General features: G+C 40.7%; 1 protein-coding gene across 1 annotated transcript in view; it reads right to left on the bottom strand.

Annotated features, from left to right (window-relative positions):
• LOC111156759 (FRAS1 related extracellular matrix 3) overlaps positions 1-22,239 on the bottom strand; it is an 82,688-nt gene that overhangs the window by 2,233 nt on the left and 58,216 nt on the right. Inside the window, exons 6-7 of the mRNA XM_022517828.1 lie at positions 12,948-13,199; positions 1,058-1,207 (exon numbers count right to left, since the gene is read on the bottom strand). Of these exons, the coding sequence (XP_022373536.1) occupies positions 1,058-1,207; positions 12,948-13,199 (402 nt within the window). The remainder of the gene's footprint in view (positions 1-1,057; positions 1,208-12,947; positions 13,200-22,239) is intronic.

Below are 22,239 nucleotides of genomic sequence, written 5' to 3'. Positions count from 1 at the left end.
TGAAAATTAAGGAAAAGAAAAAAAGGGAAAACAGCAAAAAAAAAAACAAAACAAAAAACCTCGTAAGCATCATTACTAGTTTCATGTACCATATGCTATCATATATTCACTGGAGGGTTATAACCTGCAAATTCTTCTAAGAGGAAGTGCTGTGCTCTGAACCCAACTGGCTCTCTTTATTGTCCTTAACTTTCTGGGTACATGACGCAACTGGGTTTACATTTTCAGAGGTAAATGCCTACTTTACTCTCTTTATGCCTCGTTACTTCATGTAGGCTTTTATATTGCTGGGTTTTATTTGTAGGATTTGTGCTTTTCTCTTAAAATATTCTCATTGTCTTGGATATAGATGATGCTAGTCCTGAACTAACTGATTGCTCATAACCCAGAAGACTAAAAAGTCGCAGGTGGCAAATGAGAAAATGAGGGTGTCAATGTAGGTGGAAATTTCCCCTTCTTTCCCTGTTGCATTTTTCTGCCTTTGTGGTTCTTTTATTTTTTGGTAGAGCAGCTGACTGGCTCCCCAGAGGAAGTATTATTCAGAACCATCTAGCTCCTCTTATGGCTAGGCCTTGATTGTCTGTATCAAGAGAGGCTAAGGTGAGTGGGACATGAGGACATGCTGCTTGAAGCCAAGGAAAACGCCTGAGTCCGGAGTGCAAAACTTCAATCCTTCTAGCATCTAACAGGGGCCTGGATGTTCACAGAGATGGGCCTTGCTCAGCCATTAAAGGGGTAACCTGGTCTGAAATCCTGTTTATGAGCAACCTATGGTATCTACAAAAATTCTGAACTTTGGAAAGTTATTTTGGGTCCGTGACAAGCCAGTGGGTACTGAATAAATCATAGAGGTTGCTTTTTGAATAGTCTATTTATTTTATAAACAGCAGAAGTCATTACCTATGCAGACCATTTATGTGCTCAGGTAAGAGAAACTTAAAACCGGAGTCTATCAACACAGACCAGGCACACTACACTTGACAGAGTTGTTGATAGACTACGCCCCACCCTATACGTAGATCTTGATAATGATATAATTTTTAAATGGCCCTCTCACCTTCTGCTGCTGCTGGCTCTGTCTTCCTGGAGCGCACAGTGACAGACGACGCTTGGGAAAGGTCCGGGCCTGTCCTCCAGACACAGATCTCCACGGAGCCAGCACTTTCCTCCACACGATACTCAGCATTCCCAAAGCGCAGGGTAGGCTCTGGGGAGGCATCAAAAGACAAACTAAGAATACCTCAGCCCTCCAGGCCAACTATCTTGTTGGCTCCTGTGCCCTAGGTATTTGTTACAATCATCAGACTTGACAGATCCCACAGGCTCAAGGCGAAAACAATAAGACATACACACATACACACAAACCGTGTCACAAATCTGACTCCAGGAGGTGCAGTGAGATAGCGTTGGTTAGAATTCTGTTCATTTTTCTGTTTCAAGAGATTTCTGTCATATAAAGAAACTTCCCTACTGGGGAAAACTGGCCAGCTAGCTGTAACTCAGGCAAGTCAGTTATTATTTGGGAAAAGATGGTGGGGAATTTAGAAGGATTTTTCTCAGGAGAAATTGCTCTTTATGTTGAGGGACAGTCCGACCAGGGTTCTGAATTCAGAGACTGCTGCTATTTCTTTTCTCATGATATTTGTTAATCACAGGGGATGGACAGAAATCTGGGAGGAGGCAGGATTCCATCAGCTGAGATGCCAGAAAGCTCCCCTGGAAGCAGAGAAGGGACTCCCCAGAAAGAGAAGTTTGAAGGAAGCCAGAGTGTGCATCAGACTTTGGCGGGGGCGGGGGGGGGGCAGTGCTGGTGGAAGAGTAGCGTACATCTCCTGAAGGGGGGGAAAGTTTGACAATTAGAAAGTTTGGGACTTTTACAGGGATATCTGTTTATATCCAGCTCTCTGTGTTTCAGAAAGTAGCCTACGAACCTAGATGACTATTTAAACCTTGCACAAGATCTAGCTGTTATACTAGATGTGCTGCCATGAAAAGATTTGAAACAAATGTTTGTTTAGACTGTGAAATATGGAGGCAAAAAAATGAAAAAACTAGGAAGCAACTTCACCACAGAGGAACGACCCTTGATGGTAAATGGAAAGTTGACATCATAGAGATGACAACTTTGCAAGCGTAATGCAATAGAAAACATATCGGAGTTAAATTAAAAATTTTGGAAGGTAGAAATCAAGGTAATAAGTATTATTTGCTCAGGATGTATGTTAGTAGGTCTCTTAATGATGAGGAAAGTTTTACTGAAAGGGTTATCATGATGGACAAGACCTCTCCTTATCTGACTGGAGTCCATTTTTTCTGGAATCACTGGATACCACAACTGGCCCTGTGCCCTGTTGCATCAAACAGCTCACCATGTACCCAACACACCATGTGTTTACGAGTCTCCACTTTTGCTGGTGATGTTCTCTGAGCTGGAACTCTCTTCCCAAAGTGCCAATTTAATACATTTCCACTCATTCTTTAAGACTGTTAGTAAGAGTTACCTGCTTTGGGAAGCTGTATATAACTCCCTCAAGAAATCAGGCCTTCTTTACCCCATGCTTCCTAACATTTTGAATAGCTCTATACCTGTGTGATGGGCCACACTTGCTACTGGCTCACCTTCTCTGCACTCAGAGAAGGGGGTGACATCCTCTCTTTTCTTCTTGCCAAGACCTTTCACAGCATCTCTCCATTGCTGCTGATGAATGTTTCTGATATCTGCGAGCTTGGGACAGGAAAGAGGGGAGAGAGGCAAGAAGAGCAGGGAAGTATTTTCTTGTGGGTATTCTCATGGTGATCACATTCTTTAGTCTGAGATGATGGAGAAAATGGATTCTGTTTCTCATGGCCACTTTTGTGTGTTCTACGGAGACCCCTCACTCCCATAGTTGGATAGTTCTCATCTGCTGCTTCTTTGATGAGGATGATGCCTCCCTATTCTTGCTGGTTACTTCACCCTCCCTCCACCCATTAACATGGACAATGCTCCTGCTGAGGACTGTTCACCCCTCTAGATGGCGCTTTTAGGCAAAACCTAAGACAAATTTATTCCAGTTCTTTCTTGTGTGCAAGGCTCACATTTGGTCCATGGCAACACCCCTGCCACCGTTGCCTTGATCAACTCTAGGAATACTGCCTAATCCTGATGCGGCTCCTCTTTTTTGTTCATCCATCAGAGCAGCCAACCAGCTTGCCTCCTATGTTATGATGTTCCAGATAAAGCCAGACCTCCATTCACTGTGTCCTCCATATTGCACATGACGCACATTACTCCTTAGAACTCCTCCTTTCGATTTATGAATTCCGGGAAAATTCAAAATGCTAAAGCTAACAAGCTCACACATAGTTCTGTATTTTTCTTAGAACGATACAAGCTTCTCAAGGTCAGTGACCATAGTCCAAGTGTCATTACACCCTTAGGGATACAGAGGCTAGTATATAAGTACTCAAGAATTTGTCAAATGGATAATTTTAATTCACTTCTGATATATTTTGAACTTATTACAAAGGCTTTCTTTTCTAAAAAGTTGGGACAAAGTGATCTGATTTTTAGCACCAAACTTATTCTCTATGGTATCAGTGAAGGGCAAGAAGTAAGAAAGGGAAAACACATTTGGGTCACTTATGCTGCTGTGTAGAGAAAAAAATGGATCAAGTCTCTATGAATATGGTCAGATACCAGATGTAAGAGGAGGATGGTGTCACTTAGAGAAAAAGTCATGAAACTCTTCTGAGATGCTCTGTGTCTTGAGCATCAGGGGATTTGTTGAAATAGAGGAAACAGTTCCTCTGTGTTGCCCATCAGTATCTCTAGTTCTCTTTGGCCTCACTCTGTCTGAAGAACTGAGACAGGGGCAGTAATCCCTAAGGGTGGGCACTTATGAGTGTATGATGTTTTGACCACATCATCCTTACATTAAATTGATTCCACAGCCATAAATGTGTTTTTAATCTCCTTTCAAAGAGAATGCTCTTCAAATGGAAATAAGGAAAAAGAATATGACAAGTTGGGAAGTGAAGCTCTCAAAAGAGATATGACCATCATTTAATTTAACTCAATGTCCAGATTTGGAGAAATTTCATGACAAGATACAAAAGGGACTTGCAGATGAAGTGACAGGAACATTATTGGTAAACTTTGAGAAACCACTCAGGACAGGATAGATGTCCAAAGATGGAAGCTAGGAAAATGATTTTTTCAGTTACCTCAGCAGAGAAAATAAAATAAAATCTGGAAGCAAACTGGTAAGCTTACTCTCTAGAAAAATTCTATAATAGTTTATTTAAAATGATTTCTGAATTCTTAGAAAAGAAAGAGGTGATGCCTGTGAGTCAATATTAATTCTTTAATATCAGGCTTTCATGTAGTCAAATTCAATTTTTTGTTGTTGTTTGGTTAAGCATCTCCTGAGCATCCTCTCTATGCTCTAAGCACTGTGGTAGCTACTAGGGATGTAGAGAAAAATGCAGTTTTTGTTGTTGAGGTGTTTTCGGTATGAGAGGATGGCCACATCAATTTCAATCAGTTAGCTCCTGAGTGCTTTGACAAAAGAAGGAACCAACTTCAAGGCTCAGAGGAGTACGGAGAGAAATGAAGCTGTGCTAGATCTGAAAGATGAATGAGAATGGACCAATGGGAAAGGTGGGAGGAATGTTCCAAAGTGGCTAATATGGAAAAGTCATATAAGACTGAAGAAGCCCAGTGTCTGGGGAGAAAAACAAGCATTTGTTTCTAAGTGATGTATGAGATGAGAGTAAAGAGATGTTGGGAATTGGTGAGAGAGGAAGGTAGAAGCCAGATATGGCAGGGACATGGATCCATTTGAAGTGGATGGGTCTTTACTTTTTAGACTCTATAGCATGTGGGGACCAATTTTAAGCAGTGGAAATATGGTCGGTTTTGTTGTTGTTGTTGTTGTTTCTGTATATCTGTCTAACTTCAGTGTGAGCCACAGATTTAAGGAAGACTTAAGGTTACCAATTAGGAAGCTATTGCAATTATCCAGGTAAGACATGAACATGGTTTGAACTATGCACCAGTATTAAGATTGAAGTGGGAGATGAATGTGATAAGTGCCCTGAGCAGCACCCAGTGGTTAGATGTAGGGGGCTTCTAGGATGCTCTGGGGATGTGGGAGTGGGACTGTCAATAACTTAGTTGGTAATATAGGAGGGGAAATAGTCTCTAATGGGGGTAAGAGAGGGTAAGACAATGATATGTGATGGGATATCCAAGTAGATAGGTCTAGGGCTTTAATGTGTGAATTCGGGGTTCAATTCAGGTCAGAGCTGGAGATAAGATTTGAGATGTTCAGCACATAAGTTGGAGTCAATCCTGTAATAGGTGATATAATCCTCCACATGGATGAATAAAGGGAATTGTAGTGGGGCATCAAACTTTAAGGAGACTGGTAGATGGGAAAGAGCTCAAAAGAGAGACAAAAAAAAAAAAAAAAGAAAAGAAAGAAAAAGAAAGGAAGGAAGGAAGGGAGGAAGGAAGGAGGGAGGAGGGCAGGGGTGAGGAAGGGAAGGACAAAACTGATAGCAAAAGAGGAACAGAACCAGGAAAATCAAGAGCAGAGAGTAGTGAGAAGAATAAGGGGTCACCGTATCAAATGCAGCAAGCGTATCCAGAAAGACACGTGCAAGCCAACAGTGGCAATCAGTGCAAAATAACCAAAATACATCTTATGAAAGTTAAAGCTTCAAAAGGTGAACTATGGCACCCAAGTTTAAGAATAAGACCTGAAATAAATTTTTCCTACTTGTAAAGCCTATGGCAATTGTCATACCAATAGCGATGCTCTTCTTTCCGAATGGTTCCTGGTTTTACATCACCACAATATGTCTCTCAAGTTTTAAAAACATTTATGTGTTGAAGTTTATCTTAGTCCATGCAACAGTATTAACCATATTTAAAAAAAGAGTTGGATGTGCTGATTTCACCAAAGTGACACTTGGATTATGTACCATTTTTCTTTACAATGTTTTCTTAAATCTGTCATTATTCTGCTAGCTACCCTTTTAATGATAAAGATACTAATCTAGCTGGCAACCTTTATAGGCAAATTTTATGCAAATCTTATTGCCTCAGGACAAAACTAACAGCCTTCTATGAAACTGGACATCAATTCTTTTTGTAGCAGATTGTAAGTTTTCAAAGCACATGCTAAAAATGGAAAAAAAACCCCATCCTTGGTAGAAAAGCAGAAACCTGCTCTAAGTGTTTATATATAAAACAGACATAATTTGCTAATTAACAAGTGTTCTCAGTTCCCTCCTGACCCTGGTATAGCCCCTGGAAGCTAAAGTCCGAAGCCTAGTGAATGCATATGAAGCCTGCTGTGCATTCAGCTAACTTATTGGCCATGTTCCCTGGTGTCTGCCTTCACGCAGCTGATATTTTTTTATAAGGGTTCCTGTGGCAGGTAGGGCCAAGATCTTGGGTGGTTAGGTTGCTTCTTCTTTTGTACGATTTCTTTCCTATCCCCCGCTTTTTTTAAAGATTTATTTGTTTATTTATTTGACAGAGAGAGAGAGAGATCACAAGTAGGCAGAACAGCAGGCAGAGAGAGAGGGGGAAGCAGGCTCCCGGCTAAGCAGAGAGACGGATGCGGGGCTCGATCCCAGGACCCTGAGATCATGACCTGAGCCGAAGGCAGAGGCTTAACCCACTGAGCCACCCAGGTTCGCATGGACGATTTCTTTTCTTAGAATTACTCCACAGTAGTTCCCCTTACAGAGATATTCCTTTTTTGAGAAGGGATATTTGACATTTGACAAGGGATATCTGTTCTCTGTTGAAGGAAGCAAAACATTTCTCAGAATCTAGCTAAACAGAATGAAAATATCTGATCCCTGAAAAGGTAAAGCACAGGGAATATAGTCATTAGTATTGTAATAGCTGTGTATGGTGACTGATGGCTGCTATGCTGGCGATGAACGTAACAACACAGAGCTGTCAGATCACTGTGTTGTGAAACTAACGTAACATACTATACTTCCATTAAAAAAATTATCCAGGGACACCTGGGTGGCTCAGTGGGTTAAGCCTCTGCCTTCAGCTCAGGTTCTGATCTCAGGGTCCTGGGATCGAGCCCTGCATCAGGCTCTTTGCTCAGCGGGGAGCATGCTTCCCCCCTCTCTCTGCCTGCCTCTCTGCCTACTTGGGATCACTCTGTCAAATAAATAAATAAACTCTTAAAAAAAATTATCTAAACTCCAGACCAACCAACCAAACAAACAAAAAAACAAAAAAAACCACCCACTTCATCCCAATTCTAACTAGAAAAAAAGAACATTTTCCTTTGACTTACTTGAGCACATCTTTAGATTGCCGGACACTGTGTCACCAGTTGACCTAAACGAAAACATGCTTTTGATACAAGATGATGGGCGTGACATATCTAAATAGAGAAAGCACTATTGGTATTTAATAAGTGCCCAGATTATGGCCAATTACATACAAAATCATGACCCTGGAAAACAAGCATACACTTTCCTCCATATTTCCCCAAATCATCAATTTTGTACGACACTTGTTTTTATTCCTGATTGAAATGACAACCTTATTACTACCTGAGATACACTACACATTAGAGTTTGATAAAAGTTTAATGCTTAAAACCGAATGAGGGGAATTACTGTTTCACATCAGTATTTCAAAAGATTATGATCATGTGGTAGGTACGCTAATAACACCATGGATGTTTTCTCAAGGAGAAGATGAAATGGTAATATTCAAAGGAACCATTAGCATCAAGAATGGCAAAACCTCTGAATATCTTTACTCTAGTGACCAAAGTGCAAATAGTTCCCACAGTAGTCATTCAAGGACAGCTGCAAAATGAGTGCCTGCTGGGGACCTGAAGGGGGAGGAAGCCACTCTTTAGAATTTTACAGAAAGCCTTTTCAGAAATATCATTAATTCCTGACCATGGAGATTAGGATATCCTAGGGCACTGACTCAGTAGAGTCAGTCATGGGCTACAGGGAACATCACCAGGCTGCCTTGGAAGAGTGGGGCTAGATTAGTACGGTCACATCTGTAGCAAAACTGTTTTGGCTGAAGTTCACTTTGTGTGGAACCCAGAAAAGAGAAAGCAGCTGGAGGAAGAAGGAATGGGCTGCCCCCTTTCAGCCATGTTGAACGGAAGAGTATTCTGACCATGGACCTTGAGGGTCCAGAATCCCTAGCTGTATTTGCCCAGGGGTAGAGGTGGTTCTGTAGCTTGATGGTGTTGCTAAGATCCCATGCTTTTCAAGTGATTTCCTGCTTATAAGGTTGCTACCCATGTAGAGTCTCCTTTAAGAAGAGGATATGTTAATGAATGGGTGTTGGGGTTTTTTTAAGCTTAGCAAAGTGTTTAATCTTCAATAAATATTATAGTATCTGAAAGCAGGTTTCCTGGATTCAACACTTATTAACAGTGACTGGCTCAGAAAAATGTGTAGTGATTACGATTGATTATACTGAACTAAAAATCTTCCACCATTATTTCTGCACATGATTTTTTTCCCCCATTCAAAAGCCTTCATGAGTTTGAGAATAGTCTAATTACAGTTCAAGTCAGATGTGACAGAAGGCAGGAGAAAGACCTTAATGACTTTGTGGTTCTATACTAAGTGCACAATAGGCCACTGTAAATGTTACTTGAATGAATTAATTACTTAAGTATCTACTAAAATCATTTCAAATAATACTACAAGTTAACAACTGTATCATATACTGGACGTTGTGTTGATTTTCTTCCCTTTTTGTTCTATTTTTTCCTTTATTTTAATATTGGCGTTGGAGAGTTTACAATTTCTCTGTTCTAACCGTGGGAAAATTTAAAACTACCATGGTTTTAAAGTAAAAAGTAAGTGGAGATATGTCAGTACTCAAAGAGAAAATATTTCTTCAAGAAACAGATACTAATACTTCTATTTATTTTTGCACATTCCTGTTAGAGGCTGTTAGGTGTAACAAGATTCCTGGAGGCCAGGAAAGAGGAAGCCATGCCCAGCTGTTGGGAGAGTCAGAGGCCAGTCCTGGCAGCATTCCAAAACAAAGCACAGGAAGTCAGATCAATCCAGACAGACACAAGATGGCTGACAAGGCAGGCTGGAAATCCTTGACCAAATAAGGAAGACAAATAAGGCACAAAACCCTGCTTCCCAGAAATCCCCACCCCAAGTAACGAATATTCCACCCACCTTGTTAACAAGTTTCAATAAAAGATAGAAACCCAAACCGTGGGGTATGTATCTCTCTCTGCCGCTGTATCTCTGTCCCTCTCCTTTGCCTGCTCCCACATCTTGAGTGCAATTTTGCTTAAATAAATATTACTCCTTGTGTTGCTCATCCCTTGTGTTGTGTCTGTCCTTGAATTCTCTCTTGTGATAAGACCACATGCTTTTGGCAACATCTTTGGGATAGGGTAGGTCTAGGCCTCAGTGTCCGGGGTCTCCCCAATTTACCTAGCAATGTTCTTGTGAACAGAAGTTAGTCCCCTTTAGTTAATCTTACTTTGTTGTTCACATAATGACTCTGTTGTTCATATAATGCCGTGGCATTAACAAAATTCATCTCAGGCATTTCTGGCTTTCACTACTGGAATTTGATTAGTCAACCTATTGTATCGGTGGCCACCGTGACTTAAAGATATAAATTTATTACTTGAAATATAAATGATACAGTCAAAGAGAGAGAAATATGTAGCTAAAGTGGGTTACCAGGATATGCAGAGAATTAATGAAGCAAGCCCTGATATTTGTGGCTCCATCATCACATTTTTCTCTCACTGATCCTCCTGCCTCTCTCTTATAAGGACCTTTGTGATTATATTGGGCCTACTTGGATAATTCAGGCTAATCTATCCATCTCAGGATCCTCAATTTAATCCCATCTACAGTCTTTCCCAAGTAAGGTAACATACTGATGGATTTTAGGGATTAGGACATGGATTCATTTGGGGGCCATTATTCCACCAACCACACTGACCAATGAACTTGCATGTCCAACCCCTTGACAGCCATTCATGTCTTACTGTACATACAAACACTGACATGTGGGTCAGGAAGCTCTGTTCAAGTTCCAAGGGTAAACTCAGTTTTGAGTTCACCAACAAAGTTGTAGTCCATGCTGAGACCTGCGAATTTTCTTGTTTGTCTCATCATTTATGACCATTTCTGGTGTTTGTAGTTTTAGGGCACACTCTGGTTTTTTGATAAAGTCTTAGAAAGTGTTAGGTAAAGAGGTTGAAGGAAATATACTTCTTGTTGGGAAAAAAGAGAATCATTGAAAGTCAATCTTATTCTTTAATTTTGCTTTAGTTTTTCAGGAAGATTTTTAATAAACATGTCTTCCTAAATATGTGGATGGGACTGTAATGTATTTCCTTATCAAAGTGTAACTCATTCTATGCTGGGAAAATGTTAAAACATGGAAAACTATACAGCTTTACTTTTGGAGGTCTCCTAGCACCCAAGTAGGAAAAAATATCATGAGTCAAATAATAGGAATTTATTTATTTGGGGGAAGCCTTGGAGAAATAGAAGACAAAATGTATAGCCTGAATCACAAGACCATTCAAGTTCAATGATTAGTTCTGTTCTTTATCTGAATTTTTAAGAGTAAAATTTTAACACAAGCTTTTAAGTCCATGAAAAATTTTATTTAAAAAATACTCAAATCTTCGGCAGGATACTTCAGTTTAAGGATAGGAGTATTAATTAACTAAAACCTTCATCTTAAAATGACTTCAAGAACCATCAAATTCTAGAGATGGAAGGGTCCCTAGAGACAACCCATTTAAACCTCCTTCTTCTATGAATTGGGAAATTGAGCCCCAAAGAGCTTGAGGGGCAAAGAGCTCCAGGGTCACCTGGATTGGTAGTGGTGCCCAGGTTCAAGATCCAAGTCTCTAAGCTCCCAGTGCAAGCTCTCGTCACTTTGGCATTTCACTTCCTGATTCTATTTCATTTTTCTCCTGCCCTTTTTTTTTTCCTTGTGTACTTGGAACAATAACTAGGTCCAGCAAAGAAAACTCAGATTGTACTGACATCACCTTTCTGGCAATAGAGAGAGGTATCATAGTGAAGGGAAAAGGAATTTGAAGCTTTATTTTTATAGATTTCCATCTTTTCATGTGAAGTCCTTCTCACTAGAGAAAACTGAGAATTGGTTGGAAAAGGAAAGAGCTACTAAGAAAAAAAAGTATGTAGAATAATCTAAGAAGTCCTTCTCTCTTTCTTCTTGTTTTGCCCTGAACTTCTCAGTCTCTAGAACTCAGGCCAGCAAATTTCCCCTAGTTCTCAGTAAGAGTTAGGTGCTCTAGTCCTAATCACAATCATAACCCTGAAATTAAGAAGAATCTAGTCTTTCATTTGAGCTTCAAAAACCACATAACACCATATCATCATTCTTTCTTTTCAGACTGCCCTTCATATTTATCAAATAGACTTGAGGTATTGGATTTTTCAGGAGTCTCAACTAGTTGAATTTACTCAGATTTTCCTCTACTTCTGTTGGGACGATAAGAGATAATTTACATCTAAGACTATGAATAACATTTCTCTTTCCAGAAAAATTGGATAATCATATTGATATTCTTAGTAGACACTTCCTAATAACTTTTTGGTTTAGAAGAGAAGATAATACAAATTCTAAATTTCCATACAGTGAAAATTCATACATTTGAAGAAAAACAATCATTCTCTTAATTCTAATGGAGAAAATTTTGAAAAGAAAAGTACAAAATGAAGGAATCCTAGACCTCAGGGTCTATACTTATCCTTAGCCCTTGATACTTGTGAAAATATGTTTTGGAATGGACCTAAATTCATGATGATTTTTTATCCTTTTAATGGAGCCAAATTAGTCTGTTGTACAACTCTGAGATTTTGTCCATAGGACACAACATCAACAAATAAACCCACTTAAGAGACCAAACAAATAAAAAAAAAACTTTAATCACACTCATATCTTCCTTCATTCTCTGGTGGCTAGAAAAGCATCACATCACCCAGAACATGGAGCACATCTACCCTACCAGCTAGGGTGTGTGCACTCTCCAGCCCTGACTCTGTGTCCCCTGGCTCAGCTCTCGGTTTTACGGAAGCTCTGTGTGTAGCCATAAAGCAGTCACCCTAATTTTGGGTCTGAGGTAGCAGCCATTTTAATCTTGTCTAGGTCTGAACATGGCACCTCATGGCCACTCCAATCCTGATGGAGGCACATTTGAGAGATGAAGCAGTCTGAGATAGTAATAAACTAGTCTGATCTGCTTCTGGCTTGACCTTCATTATCTCTTTTGAAAGTGCCTCTGGTAAAAAGGACAATGGAGACCTAGGAAAATCATACTGGGCTTGTTACTTCTTAGCACATCTGGGGCATGGGGTTGGCATTGAGGTGTGAGGAACACACCCCCCCTTCTCTGGCTGAATTTCAGCTGGGCTCCCCAGGAATTGGAGCCAAATTCCCTGGCACATAGGGGTAGGAAGAGAAGTCTGGATGCCTACACATGGGTGCTCCATGGGACCCTTGTACCATCTGAAGACTCACATACCTCCTGCTGTGAGCAAACCGCCGCCCCCCCCCCGCCCCCCCGCTTCCCTTGCACTACTAAGGTGAGGGTCCTTGTGGGCAGTCCTCTTTGGGGAACCAGATACTAAACTTTGGTCCTCTTCTTGGCTTCTTTTCAAGTCTTAGGTCACTTCTTAGGCCTTTTTTTTTTTTTCTAGTAAAGTTATACACAGATATTTTATCTCCCTGAACTGCTATTTTGTTTTTGGTGTTGGTGATATCTACATATTTGACAAGCCATTCACAGCTTTTGGAGAAAGAGGAACACCAAATATTCCTTTAATAGATAATTTAAGTGAGATTTGTCTCTCAACTGTTGAAGGACAGTGTAAGAAGAAGACAGTTATTTCCAAGAGTTGATAGCAGGAAATGGACTTACCATCACCACCATCAGCTAGGATAACCACCTTGGTGGTGGGGAACTGGGCTCCCAGTCGCCCTCCCATCGGCAGGCTCAGTGAAATGCTAAAGAATTCTTCCTGTTCATAGAGGGAGTCATCGATGATCAAGACCCGGCAGCTCTTCTCAACCTCAGCCTTGTCAAAGTGGATGATGCTGGTGTGGCCTTCTGGACGAGAGATGTAGTCAGAGAAAGATAACGCTGTGGAAGGAATGGAGCCTGTGGCAGAACCTATAGGAACATGAGATGGAACAGTCAAGGTGAGAAGAAATGGAATTAAGTAGGAAACCTGTTCCCCACTGGTTCTTCAAACTCTTTTGAGGTAATAGCATTGAGCACAATGTTATATGACTTATAAATCACAACTATCTCTGACAGTCACAGATATTAATATTGTAATTAGAAGGCTTTTAGAACCAACCCTGGTATTTTGACATGATCCACAGTTAGTGGTCTCTAAATAGGGTATGTATTGAATAAGGTCTGTTTGGATTAGTGGCTAAATAAACTGAAGGATTGTAAAATACTAGGCCTGGTTTATCTCAATTTGTTCATGTCACAGAAGGGAACACTGAAGTGTGGAGAGATGAGGACCAGAGAACCATGAGGTGGTCCTGGTGCAGACCCTTCCTGCAGTGGCAGAGCTGCAAAATGGAAACTATATGCTCATTAAATAATAACAAATTTCCATTTACTTCTCCCCACCCCACTCCCAGTTTCTGGCAATCACCATAAATTTGTCAACTCTAGGTACTTCATGTTAGTGGAATTTTTTTTTAATTATGTTTTTTTTTTTGGTGACTGGCTTTTTCATTGAGCACAGTGTCCTCAAGCTTCATCCATATAGTTACATGTGATGGGATTTTCTTCCTTTTTTTTTTTTTTTTAAGGCTGATTAGTAGTCCATTGTGTGTATAAATCACGTTTTGTCTATCCATCCATTTGTCCACGAATACTTGGGTTACTTCATCTTGGCTATTGTGAATGAATGTTGCTACAAATAAGGCTGTGCTAATATCTCTTCAACTTTGCTTTTAACTTCTTTGGATATATATCCAGAAATGGGATTGCTGGACCATGTAGCAGTTCTATTTTTAATTTTTTGAGCAACTTCTGTACTGTCTTCCATAGTAACTGTACCATTTTATAATCCTCACCTTGAACCTAAGAGTTAAAATCAGTGCATTTTTTTTTTGCAGTATTAAAAAAATAGCAACACACAGATTGAGAGCTGAAAGAGTAGAAAGTAGTCACAGTAACCTAAATGACTTAGGCAGACCAGATTGAGGTAGAAAAAAGACTGTTGTAAAATAACTCAATTTATTAAATAAGCAATTTTTGAAAAGCCTAAATATTTCCCACCACACTTCTCTTCTCAGTGGGGATACAGCAGTGAACCTCTGAACCGACACTCTAGTCTTGCAAGGGTCTCTCTTTCTTGTAGCTGTGGTATATGTGTACATGAGGGCTAACACCAACGTCCACTGTCTTCTCGCTAATGGGAGTCAATATAAATACAAGTTGATATCTACATGCATGTCTACGTACAACTTGTTAAAAAATGAAATGCTTTCCAAATTGACTTTCTAGGTTTTGCTGTGAGGGGCACTAACTCACAAAATGTTTCAGGATGACTTTTCAATAGAACAAATTTTAGAATTATCAGGTAGTAACAAATGGACTGTTTGGTTATTCTGGGAACTTAAAAAAAGATTAGAGTCAGAGGGGCTGATGAGAAGAAAACTTGTTTACAAAGGCAGAGGGCAGGAACTGCTAGACACGGATAGCTATGGTGGGGGATAGGGGGGGATGAGCAGTTTCTGGGGTCCAAGTTCCAAGTCCCAGTGCCAGCCTGTGTTTTGAAATTTGAAATTTGAAATTTTTTTGAATTTTGAAATTTGTTCCTTCATGACGTTCCCTCCTGCTTCAGTCCTGTGAAATCCATGCATTGAAAAGTTCTCCGAGCCAAGTCAGGAAGGAGAGGCTGGTCCTTAGGATGTCAGAGGCAAGGCCATCAACAAGGACTAGAGAAAAACACTTCCCAGTTAAACAGAGAGGTAAGTGGCTCCAAGACAAGATGCTCACAGGACATGATGGCACCCTGTTATGGAGACTTTTTATGCTTCAGAATATACACACAAAATGGGAAAAAGGACATAAAGTCTTACAATAATCTGATTAGATAACAAACAACCTTTGGGATGCTTTTCTAAGAGTGCAAAGTTTAGAAGGGATGATACATGAGAATACACTTTTTTCTTTCCCCTAGTCATCTGGTGTGCAGAATGTTGATATGACAGCCGATGTGAGAAAACCACTTTATCAGAAACTGCACATTTAGCTCCTCAGGATAAATACCAAAAGCAGATACACACTGAACTTGCATAGTGAGTATCTAATGTTATCTTTACTAAATAGCAACTATCTTTATTAAATCTTTTTTGCAATATATTTTGTCTAGTGAACAGTCAAATAATGATTTATCATAGTTCATAAAACAAAAGTGAGTGGGATTTTCCCCTTTTCTGTTCAATTATTTCAGCTGATTGATCCACTTGGTGAGAGAGACATTCGTTTAAATAGGTAGCTTTCTGGCTTCAGTGAAAGACTGAAATATAATTCTTATTGAAAATCATTTGGCTGTGGAACTCTACTAAAACAAAAAGTAAAACAATACACTTTAGCATTTTTTAGCAAGTTAAAAAAAAGATTTATTTATTTATTCTTGGAAAGGGAGAGAGAGTGTGTGTGTGTATGTGGGCACAGGGGCAGAGGGAGAAAGAGAGAACCTCAAGCAGACTCCTGGCTGAGCATGGAGCCCGAGCCTGGGGCTTGATTCCAGGGCCCTGAGATCATGAGCTAAGCTGAAATCAAGGGTCTGCTGCTTAACTGACTGAGCCACCCAGGCCCACCCAGCAAAATTTTTAAAAACACCAGTGTTGATAAAAAAGAGTCTAATTTACTTCTCATTTAATAAAAAAAATTCAGTTTATCTAAATGGCCCAGTCTTCCTAGGATTCTGGAAATTTTACTTTGGAAAACCAATGATCAGTTATATGTAGTAGTCAAGAACAGAGACTACTGGTATTTATTTCAATTTAAATCAAAAGCACTGTTTTATTGGTAGCAAGTTAAGAATTCCCAGAAATTCAGAGAGAAAATTCTGTTCTGAAAACATTAACTATAACCTGATGTATAAGAACAGGTCCTTGGCAAGGGTCTGTACATATCTCTTATGTAATAGTGAAGCATGTCCAAGGAGTAGGAATGGTGTTCCTGGTTGTTTTCAAAAAGACACTTCAGCAACTGGGCCTCAAGTCTTACAGGGCCACTAGTCAGTGGTTGTTCTATAGCATTTTTGCAGGGAACATCAGAGAAGGCTCTCATATAATAGGTCTCTTGTTGCTTGCGGAGGTAGATTATGAGGCAGGATGGACTGCCTTGTGAGTACCGTTTAGATCTCCAAAATTAAGGTTAGATCTGAGGATTCATCTCATACTAACCTAAGAACTACCCTCTCCCCTCCACCCCCAGCAAGAAGGGTTGCTGGTAACGTCTAACAACTGGCTCTCCAAATAAACAAAATATCAAAAAGCCCTGATTTGTAGCCTTCGCCGATTTTTGCCATGTAAATATCAGTGTGAAGTCAGAACCTAGATTTGGGATGACGACATACACAACTGACTCTTACCCTCAGTTTCTAGCAGGATCCAGCATGCCACTGCATCCTTAATGATGATGGCATAGATTTTACCCCATCCAAGCCCATCTCAGACTCTGTTACTGGGAGTCTGAGAATCTATGAAGTTATTTAAAAAAAACAACAACCAATTTTTTCTTTACAGAGAGCATATATGGCTCAGTTTCTGTGGCCACATAGTACATTTGCTTTATAAAGATCATAGATCATACTTAAAGTCAGAGAAAGCCCTCTCAAGAAACTATACTAAAGGGCAATGGAATCATCACTATATTATGGTATTTGATAACTTTATGGGGTGGCAAGGGCATTTTATCAATGAGAAAATTGAGGCAGAGAACACCCTGGAGACTTATCTGTGAGTCAAAGATCCATCCCCTGATGGGGCATTTTTACTTCTCCACATTATCTTTAGTTATTATATTACTTAATTATACATTCTTTTAAACATACAGATTCCCTTTAGTATAGATTTTTATAAGGCAGCACGACAGGAAATCACCTTCTTCAAAAACGCAGCATTTAACTCCTGGTTGGATAGGTCATTGTCAGATGCCCCGGGCACAGTCCATGTCAGGCCGGGAGGGTCTGTGACTGGGACAGGTGCGGGGAGCAAGTGGAGAGAAAGGAAGTGTGGGGAACGCTGAGTTGGAGCGGCATGGGAGCGCTGTATAGAAGAATCTTTGGGACACTGTTCCCAGTACTGTGGCTGACTAGGTACTCTGGGAAACTCTCCCAGCACAAAACATGCAGAAGAAATGTTATTCTGGCTTTTCTGTGCTCATAGGAGTAAAGAAAATCACCAAGGGCCAGAATAAAACAAAAACAATATTCTAAAAACCCCTAAACCCCAAATGTCATAAAGCTAGAGAAGGGAATTCCACGTAGAAGTGGTGCGGTAGTGAGAGCAAGTACAGCATCAGCCCTGCAGGGGGCGCTGCGTCCTGGCCTGAGGCTCCATCAGCTCCCAGAATCCGAAACTCTGCAGTTAAGCCTGGGGATGGAGGGGAGCAGGAGTGTTTCTGGGTCAGCACTGCTCTTAAATCCTGGAGGAAGCAACACAAATCCTCCTTGGAGGAAAGCCTCCTCACGTAAAGCCCTCAGATCTTTCACAGACTGAGTCAAATAAATGTGAGAAGATCTTAAACGCATAGAAAAGACAGATCACTGCAAAGATGACTTTAAACCATGGGCAGGCAGCCTTTTTAACAACAGTGGAAGCCAGAAGACACTGACAATTCAAAATGCTGGGAGAAAATAACTGTCAATCTAGAACTGCAAGACTGAGGTTGAAATAAAAACTGAAGGAGTTTGCCCTCAGCAAGCCTCCAGTCAAGAACCTTCTAGTTGATCCAAGGTGTAGCTTCTATAACCTATTAACACTCTTATAACCAAATAAATAGACACAGAGTTGTTTTTTTTTTTTTTTTTTTTTTTTTTCCCCCAAGGGGGAAAAAAAAAAAAAAGGAGAAAGTCTTCTGTTTGGATGTGCTTGGAACCTGCTCAGAATCATGTGCTTTCTACCTCCTCCTTAACATGACTCAGAGAAACAGCCCAATCAGAGAAGTGGGCTGGACCATGGCCTGTGGTTCACCACACAGTCCTTTGCAAATGGATAAAGTTGATCATTTAAAAACCTCAAACTATTTGACTTGGGGCTGACGAAAACCGCGGGATGATTCGGCACCATTCCTGGATTGTTGGTTTTAGGTTCTGTGGTTTGCTCTTCATTGGCTGTTTTTTTCCCCAATAAGAGCAGTTTCCTAACAAGGAAGTGACTATGAGAAAAAAGAAAAAAGATAAATGACATCTATCTTAAGAATAAAACAGGGCCAAGAACTGCTTTGCCCACATTGTTCCCAAGGTATCCTTGAGCTTAAAACATTTCACTAGAGAATTATAGTTCTCCATCATGGAGGGAGTTAATCCCTTCAGCTCTTCTTCTCCCAAACAATTTTTTTTTTTTAATACAATGCTCTTATATCATTGTCCAAGATTACTGATGATGGACCTTACAGACAGGTAGCAAGGACAGGCAATTCCATAGCAGACTGAAACTTTAATGGTGGGACCTTGACATTCCCATCAAAGCACAACATAAAAAGAGTCACTCCCTTTATCTAGCAGTAGGTGTCATATGCATTTGGTATTTGTAAATTACTACTACTAAGTTAAAAAGCATGCATTGCTTTCCATTCAACTGTTCATACAGTTTATGCTTAATTTACTCATGAAAATAAGAATTGGTGAAGATTAATTTTTAATAAAAATTCCATAAAAGTTTAAATAACAAAATTAAAGGGTGCCTGTGTGGTACAGTGGGTTAAGCGTCAGGCTCCTGGTTTCGGCTCAGATCATGATCTTAGGGTTGTGGAGATCAAGCCCCAGATTGGGCTCTGCACTCAGTGAGGAGTCTGCTTAAGACTCTCTCTCCCTCTCCTTCTGCCTCTTCCCCCATGCTCTCTCTCTCTCTCTAAAAAACAAAAAAATCTTTAAATAACCAAATTAAACTTTTACTCTCTGAGATTTTTGTGTATTTGTGGGGATTAGCTGAGGATAAATACCACAATGGCACTCAAATGTGCATATAAAATTTACAAGTTCTCCATCTCCTGTGATTCCAGAGAGGTGTGCCAGAATTGGTGTGACCATGAACACTGTGGCTTTGTACTCCAGGGAAAGACCCTGGCCCTCTTATACTTTTTAAACTTATTTTTATTTTTTTATTTTTTTACTGAAAGCTTGAGAACTATCTTTTGTGTGGGTCAAGACTCAAGTGCTGAGCAGTCTGAATTGTGTGTCCCAGCTAAGTAGGGAGTTTTCTGGGAATATCCGTCTTGAACCTAGAAACCTTATCGGAAGTTGGGTCCCATTGTGGAGTTCTATGGGAAGCTAGATTTGGGTGTAGCTTCTCCCACGTGGAATGGATGCATCCCTTTATTCTAAATGACTCATTGCCAAACGTTCTGAACTTCCTAGTTTGTTCTGTTGATCTTTCTAGAATGCAGCTCTTTCCAGAAGCAGAGGGATGGGCAGACCTTGGTGGTCCTTTCCAGTTTAGCAATTGCAACTGATCTTCCAAGTTGGGCTATTTACCCTCTCATTTCTCCCATTCACATCTGGGAAACTCTAGAACCCTTGTCTTCTAGACAGTATGGGTCTAGGCAGAGAATATGCCACTGGTATCAAAAGAAGCCCAGCTGGAAGCCTAGAGCAGAGGATGAGTGCAGGTCTTTGACCAGCTGCAACCCTTCCCCCGCATGCCCAGGTCCTCATTCATTCTTAAGACTTGAAATAGAGCCCAGACTGGAGTTGGAAGAGAGAGTAAAGCACGTCCTCCCTGGCAAAGAAGACCTCAAGGACTGCCTCACCTTATAATTTCTTCTCCTTGCTTTTCACTTCCTGTGCGGGGTAACGTCACGTTAAAACGTAAGTTACATGTAGCTGGCAGTGTCTGATGCCAGGGGAGAGGGGAGTCTTAGTTAAAAGAACAGGCTTTAATGAACAGAGCCATTTATCTCTGGATATAAAGCCAAAAACAAACGTGAAGATCTTGAAGATGTCTTGTCCTTGTAGTTGGCTTTGAAAAATCTCAAAAGGAATTACCTGCTTACTGCCAAATTCCTTGTCCTCAGCGCAGAGGAGAATTTATTCTCATTCCTTTCCTCAACCTTGGCATTATTAATAGATTGGGTAGATGATTCTCAATTGTGGGGGCTGTGCCCTGGATTGTTGGGTGTTTAGCAAGTGTGAGCATAGATTTGGAGAGATTGCACAAATGAATGGAGCGTGGTCAGGCCATATATAAAAACAGAAATCTGACCCACCCTCTGCAGCCACCTGTCTATGATGTGAAACCACTACCTCTTGCGACATGTGGCTGCAAACGGTCAGGACTTCGTGACCACCAGCTTCTCTAATTTTTGCCCTGGCTTCCAATTTAGGACCAACCAGAGAAAGCCGAACATACTTCTCTAATCAAACATGTAGGCCTCCAGCTTCCTTAAGCCAACAGCCTCCAATCAAGGGATGCCTTCCCTTTTTTTCCATTATGAAGCTGTGCACTCCTCTGCCTGCCTTTGAGTCTCTGCCAAATGCAAGTGATGGTGGCTGACCCCATAGCTATGGTGAGCTCTGAATAAATTAGCCTGGGACATAAGTAATATATATATTTGGTTTCTGTTCCTGTTTCCTGGCACACAAGCTCCTCAAACCCTAGAATCTTTGAAGTGATATGTCTTTTTGCATGCTAATGAGATGAGTGGTGGTGGGGGCTCCTAGATAGCATTGGGGGTGGGACACTGGTTGCTGGGGAAACCAACCAGTGATTAGAGGGCTAGGATTTTCAGCCCCATCCCTAAGGCCCAGGGAAGGGAGGGGAGCTGGGGGATGATTTAATCAATAATGGCCAATAATTTAATCAACCGTGCCTATGTGATGAAGTCTCCAGAAAAAAAGCCTAACCAAAGGGCTTCAGAAAGCTTGCGGGATGCTGAACACCTCTAGGTCCTGGGAAGGGGACGCGCCCAGAGAGGACAAGGGAGGTCTGTGCCCCTTTCCACATAACCTTGCCTATCCATTTCTTCCATCTGGGGGTTCCTGAGTTGTATCCTTTACAACAAATCTGTAATCTAGTAAGTAAATGGTTTCCTGAGTTTTGCAGGCTATTCTAGAAAATTATCAAACCCGAACAAGGGTGGTGGGAACCTTCAGTAGGTCAGAAACACAGTGACAACTAAACGGGATAGGTGGTCTGGTGGGATGGAGCCCTTACCCTGTAGGGTCTGTGTTATCTCCAGGTAGATGGCATCCGAAATGAATTTTAGGACAGCCAACTGGTGTGTGCAGAAACTGGAGAATTGCTTGGTATGGGAAAAACCTGCACACTTCTGATGTCGGAGGTGAAATATTGGTGTGAGTGTAGAAAAATGTAGTTTACTTTTATAGTTTATTCTTCTTCTCATTTGTGTGGTCTTCTTATAGGTCCATCGTTTTTGTCTATTACTTAGTTCTAATGAGTGAAAAAAACACAACCTTGACAGACTGGACAGAGGACAGCTAAATTTTGACTATATAGAAATGGAGAGGTCAGAAAGAATGGGACATTGTTTTGAGGGATAGGGACACCTGGGCCCATGATTAGGGGGCATTTTTCATTGTTGGGGGTGGAGAGGGTGGAGAAGAAGAGACTGAGTAGCACATACAGACTATTTTACCTTGTTTCTTAGATGCAATGAGGGCTATTAAAAATAAGAATCCCTTATTTATATTTTCTATCAGCATATATAAACTATTTTCACATAAAATGTCTCATTTGACCCTCAAATAACGTTATGAGGTAGTTACAACATGTATTTTTGTCCCAGTTTCCAGTGAAATTTTACCCTTGGTTCAAGAGACCAGCTATGGCCGAATTAGGGCACCTGCATATGGTTGCAAGGTTGTCAGCCAGCAGGGTAGGGTCCTGGGCTGATCCAGGATTCCGTCCTCCACACGCTTGGCTTACCACACAGCTACTCCCCACAGCCCCATAGTTCTGCCTAAGAATCTTATTCCTGGATGTCAGCACCC

The sequence above is a fragment of the Enhydra lutris genome, unplaced genomic scaffold (genome assembly GCF_002288905.1).
Source record: "Enhydra lutris kenyoni isolate GAN:26980312 unplaced genomic scaffold, ASM228890v2 scaffoldscaffold3, whole genome shotgun sequence".
Taxonomy (NCBI): Eukaryota; Metazoa; Chordata; class Mammalia; order Carnivora; family Mustelidae; genus Enhydra; species Enhydra lutris.
Note: the sequence above shows the minus strand (reverse complement) of the source record. Positions and strands in the feature narration are given on the sequence as shown.